This window comes from Petromyzon marinus, unplaced genomic scaffold, assembly GCF_048934315.1.
Source record: "Petromyzon marinus isolate PM22_M1 ecotype Great Lakes invasive population unplaced genomic scaffold, UKy_Petmar_22M1.pri1.0 PM_G_Scaffold_46, whole genome shotgun sequence".
In the NCBI taxonomy this organism is placed as follows: Eukaryota; Metazoa; Chordata; class Hyperoartia; order Petromyzontiformes; family Petromyzontidae; genus Petromyzon; species Petromyzon marinus.
The window spans coordinates 1663317-1668760 of NW_027422998.1; the positions used below are offsets into that span (position 1 = coordinate 1663317).

The following is a 5444-nucleotide window of genomic DNA, read 5'->3' on the forward strand; positions in this document are numbered from 1 at the left end:
CCCGCTCTGTGACGTCACCACTCAGCATTACTTCATCGGCGTGAAACGCCAGGGGGAGGTGTACCTTGCTCGGGACGTCATGTCACCAAGGTAATACACCGCGCTCTTGAGCGTGACGTCACCTCCGCTTGTGTCACTGCCGATTGCGTTCCAGTGCCAATCCTTATTTGGGCAAAGCTACGCCCAGTGACGGCAACTCATTAACATAATTTATTCGTTAAAGCCGACGAGTTCATTGCCCACGACACATGGGACGAGTACCATTAACATAATTTATTTATTCTCTATTTAGTTACGGAGTCGCTCATTGTTGGAGGAGCATGTATCGTTCCCCGGATGTGACGTCATGTCACCTGCTGCCGCGTGACGTCACGATGTAACTGCACTGAAATCCGAGGTGAGAACTTCTCATTGCGATTGTGGTTGTTGTGATGGTGGTCGTTGTGGTGGTGGTTGTGGTGGTTGTTCTTGTTGTTTACCAAGGTAGAGCCTCGCTCTCTCTCGTAGGGATGTCAGTTGAGTAGCAGCGAGCATGGGAATCGATGTCCAGGTTGGAACTTTACAACGCGGGGCCTATCACGCGGGGCCTTGCCTCCTGCCCTCGCCTGATTGCGTTCACTTTAATTATCTCGCTTAAGTTTAATTTGTCTTCACCCGGCTCGCCACTTTGTAACTTTGTTTTATTGTAAATATTCACGCAGTTTTTATTTTTTTCACCAGGCCAAGCCCGCTTGAGCTGCTATACCGCTCTTATCAGAAGCGACCTGCCCACAACAACACAAGGTGAGGCTTTGTCAACGTGTGTGAATGTTTTGACTTAACTTTGGTGACTGCAGGAATTAATATTCTTGGTTCTTTCGGTAAAGTCACGTAGATAGAAAATAAAATTAAAATAACATAATAAATTTTATTTGTTTAAATGAAGCAAAACACCCCACAACGTTTCTATGGCAACATTAATGTTGAAGATGCGAGGGCTTACAGGAATATTTATGACATTTGCCCTCTCATTGCGTGCCATGACAGTGCTGTTTGCACAGTCACACATAGTCACTGTAAGATGTTTTTCTTGGTCGTGTTTTTGTTTTGTTGCTTGTTGTGGTTGCACCCGATTCAAGAGCCGAATGGCTCACAGGACTATACTAAAATAAATAAAACTGAAAATCAAAAAACTAAAACCGCGTGATGAATTTTGTGAAAGTTTTTCACTGCATCTCCAAATATATATAAAAGGCAAAGTTGTGATTGTGTGTGTTGTCTGTTCACAATGTTTAGCGTACTTCCCGACATGCAACAAACTGTAAATTTGCCATGTGGGTACTTTCCAGACTGTACACCGTACACACATTATGCAAATACACTTTTGTGTTGTTTTTAGGGGGGGGGAGGGGAGCTCAATAATGTATAGATTTTTTGCACGGCAAGTGAGCTGTGCCGTCAAATCTGTCACGTGACCCGCGCACGTGTAAGCGTAACGCATTGTAGTGTAGCCGTTAGCGTTGTCTGTGTGTGTGTCTGTGTGTGTGTCTGTGTGTGTGTGTCTGTGTGTGTGTGTCTGTGTGTGTGTGTCTGTGTGTTTGTGCCTGTGTGTTTGTGTCTGTGTATGTGTCTGTGTGTGTGTGTCTGTGTGTGTGTCTGTGTGTGTGTCTGTGTGTGTGTGTGTCTGTGTGTGTCTGTGTGTGTGTGGAAGCGTAACGCATTGTAGTGTAGCGGTTAGCGCTACGCCGCGCTATGAACCCGGCGACCCGAGTTCGATTCCCGCTCACGGCCACCACCGGCGACGATTATTTGAACCGCTTCTGGGCCTCCCCTAGGTCGACTCAGCCTCAAACGAGTAACTGTTGTGGTGTGAACATCGCCACTGGGGAGACAAAGGCGGCCGAACGTGGTGGATCCAAGTCCCAGGCGAAGCCGGGTAGTACAGCTAGTCGTGAATATATGAATAAGTATAGACGTGTAAGGCACATGTGACTGTATATATTCATTCCTCTGTGCCTCGATACTGACGTGTAGATGGTGTGGATATTCTTATTTTCTGTCTGCAGCTGACGCTGGTCTGATGGAGCAAATGCACTCAGCGCAGCTCGGTACGACAAGTCAACAATGCGACCAGCGTGCATACGGCACGGATCGGACTGGAAATTTGACACAGCACCAGAGAACTCGTACAGGAGAGAAACCCTTCAAGTGCACTGTGTGTGACAAGGCATTTTCAGATTCATCGAGTCTTAAAAAACACCAGAGAACACACACGGGAGAGAAACCCTTCAAGTGCAGTATGTGTGTGAAGACATTTTCAGATTCATTTGCTCTTAAAACACACCAGAGAACACACACGGGAGAGAAACCCTTCAAGTGCACTGTGTGTGGGAAGAAATTTTCAGATTTATCTACTCTTAAAAAACACCAGAGAACACACACGGGAGAGAAACCCTTCAAGTGCAGTGTGTGTGTGAAGGCATTTTCACAGTCATTTGCTCTTAAAACACACCAGAGAACACACACGGGAGAGAAACCCTTCAAGTGCCCTGTGTGTGGGAAGAAATTTTCAGATTTATCTACTCTTAAAAAACACCAGAGAACACACACTGGAGAGAAACCCTTCAAGTGCAGTGTGTGTGTGAAGGCATTTTCACAGTCATTTGCTCTTAAAACACACCAGAGAACACACACGGGAGAGAAATCCTTCTTGTGCAGTGTGTGTGGGAAGACATTTTCTGATTCATCCGCTCTTAAAACACACCAGAGAACACACACGGGAGAGAAAGCCTTCAGGTGCACTGTGTGTGGGAAGACATTTTCAGATTCATCTACTCTTAAAAAACACCACAGAACACACACGGGAGAGAAACCCTTCAAGTGCAGTGTGTGTGGGAAGGCATTTTCACAGTCATCTGCTCTTAAATCACACCGGAGAACACACACGGGAGAGAAACCCTTCCAGTGCAGTGTGTGTGGGAAGGCATTTTCAGAGTCATCTGGTCTTAAATCACACCGGAGAACACACACGGGAGTGAAACCCTTCAAGTGCAGTGTGTGCGGGAAGGCATTTGCACATTCATCAAATCTTCAAGTACACCAGAGAACACAGAAGCATCAGAAGATCCACAAGGAGTGGAGTCTGAAATCAGCTTGTGAAAGTCAAAGTGCCACCATGAGCCCATCCCTCATGAAACAAGAACCAGAAGAAAATCCCAGCTTAGACACTTTTAAAGTTATCGAGGTGAAATATGAAGAGGTGAAGGCGAAATGTGAAGAGGTGATGGTGAAGAGCGAAGGAGTGAAGGTAAATTGTGAAGATGATTCAACTCCAAAATGGGACCTTCACATCGATGGAGGCAACGTGAAGCAGGAGGAGAATTCTCACTGTGAGGCAGAGCGAGGCAACTCCCAGCAGTTTGTGGAAGTGGAGGTGTGGGTGGACTTCCTCCTAGACAATACAAAGTCAAGTGAAGACCCGGTAGATGTGTAAGCTTGATATAATGTTGCTCCAATAGATGCACCTTTGTCACAGGCCTTTAATGACAAGAACGTGAAGTTGGACACTCAATTTTTAGGTTCAACCTGCAGAGTAAGGGCGGCCAGTCTTTGTGGACCTGTGGGTTGGGTAGATCTTTAACCAGGAGCGAGAGACAATATGCCCCCAAGCATTCACTATGTTATCATAATTGCATTTACACGGTGCTTGCTTAACCGCCTCAGCAACTCGGAGTTTTGTGTCGTACCTCGTCTGAAACACTCGAAGAGCATCCCCAAGTTGCAGCTGCCCCTGTGTGGCACAAGGTGGTGGCCCTGCACCGGCCTGCATGTGGACAAGAGCCTGTCAGTAGGGGGCGATGATTGATGCGTCATCTCAGTTGTGTAGTTTGTAGGTAATCTTGATTCGAAGCTTTCGTGACTGCAGGAATCCACACTCTTGAGTTCTTTCGGTAAAGTCACCACGTGGGTAGAAACATAACAGATCACGGCGTTTAGATCACAACACAAGCAATCATCATCAGGTGGGACACCCACAGCAAAAGAAACTGCTGAAGTAGTAGGCGCCTACTCCAGCAGTTTCCTCTTATTGCTGCTGTGCTTGTCCCACCTGATGACGATTGCTTGTGTTGCCATCGAAACGCCGTGATCTATTATTTGTAGCGTAATGTTTAGAATTTGCTACATTTTGACCCAGACGCCAGCATGCAACGGCCTACTCGTTTTGAATGACGCAACATTAGTACGGTGTACATACACTGTTAAGCAGACGGTGCGTATTTGTAAAATAACTTCTTATTAATACGATGTTATGTGATGCAGTCAATTTCGCTGCAGTAATTCAATGTTGTTAATATGCCCGTCAAGGATTTAGAATGAATGCTTGTCTGATTGTGCGCGTGCATGTAACATTTTGTCTGAGGGTCAAATATTGAATAAGTGATGTTAAGACAAAGTGTGTGTGTGTTTCGGAAGTAACCTGTACAGAGAACTCGGGTGAGACCCGTTGTTCTTGTGATACAGGTCAAAGGGTACTTTTGTGGTTCACGAAGCGTCTGCCTCTGGAGCAACTCATTGTCTTTGAAATAGGGAGCACGCTCGGATCATTCATCAGTTACAAGGCATACCACTTGAAAGTTAAACGTATAGGAGGAGATACATTCTCTACAACACGAATTGTAGTTTTGTCTTACGTGTTGACGTAGATTTTGTCTAAGACTATGAATGCTCCTTGCTGATTGACGTCTGGATGTTCGTTACCTATCGCTTGAAGCAAACCCCACTGCTGTTGTTGAGACGCTGTGCACCAATAAGGGTCCAACACATTGACGGCCTTCAGGCCAGGAAAGTTACAACATTTGCACACGAAGGACGCATTCACACAAGTACCCCATGTCCGTTTTGAAGTTTTAAAATGAAACATCTTTAAATTGTGTTGTGTTTTGAATTAGATGATTTTATTTCTTCATTAAAAGCTTGTATCAATTTACATCTGGAAGACTTCATTGAAAGGGACATTTCGTGTGAATTTTCTCTCGTCATTAAGTAGATCGCCTTGCCGGGGGTTCGGTTCAATGTGGACACAAACAGTGTACACACACACAGTGTATACACACACACAGTTTATACACAGTGTACACACAGTGTATACACACAGTGTACACACACACAGTGTACACACACACAGTATATACACAGTGTACACACAGTGTAGACACAGTGTACACACACAGTGTACATACACAAACAGTGTACACACAGTGTACACACAAACAGTGTACACACACACTGTACACACACAGTGTATACACACAGTGTACACACACACTGTGCACACACAGTATACACAAACTGTACACACACAATGTACACAGTGTACACACACACAGTGTACACACACAGTGTATACACAGTTTACACACACACACTGTACACACAGTGTACACACACAGTGTATACACATAGTG

At 45.3% G+C, this 5444-nt stretch overlaps 1 protein-coding gene across 1 annotated transcript; it reads left to right on the forward strand.

Moving 5' to 3' along the window:
• The first annotated feature begins 319 nt into the window (after window positions 1-319).
• Window positions 320-4982, forward strand: LOC142917334 (uncharacterized). Its single transcript, XM_076061970.1, has 3 exons — window positions 320-397; window positions 721-783; window positions 2046-4982. Exon 3 carries the CDS (start codon window positions 2060-2062, stop codon window positions 3470-3472), a length of 1413 nt encoding a protein of 470 aa, XP_075918085.1. The 5' UTR covers window positions 320-397; window positions 721-783; window positions 2046-2059; the 3' UTR covers window positions 3473-4982.
• The last annotated feature ends 462 nt before the right edge of the window (window positions 4983-5444 follow it).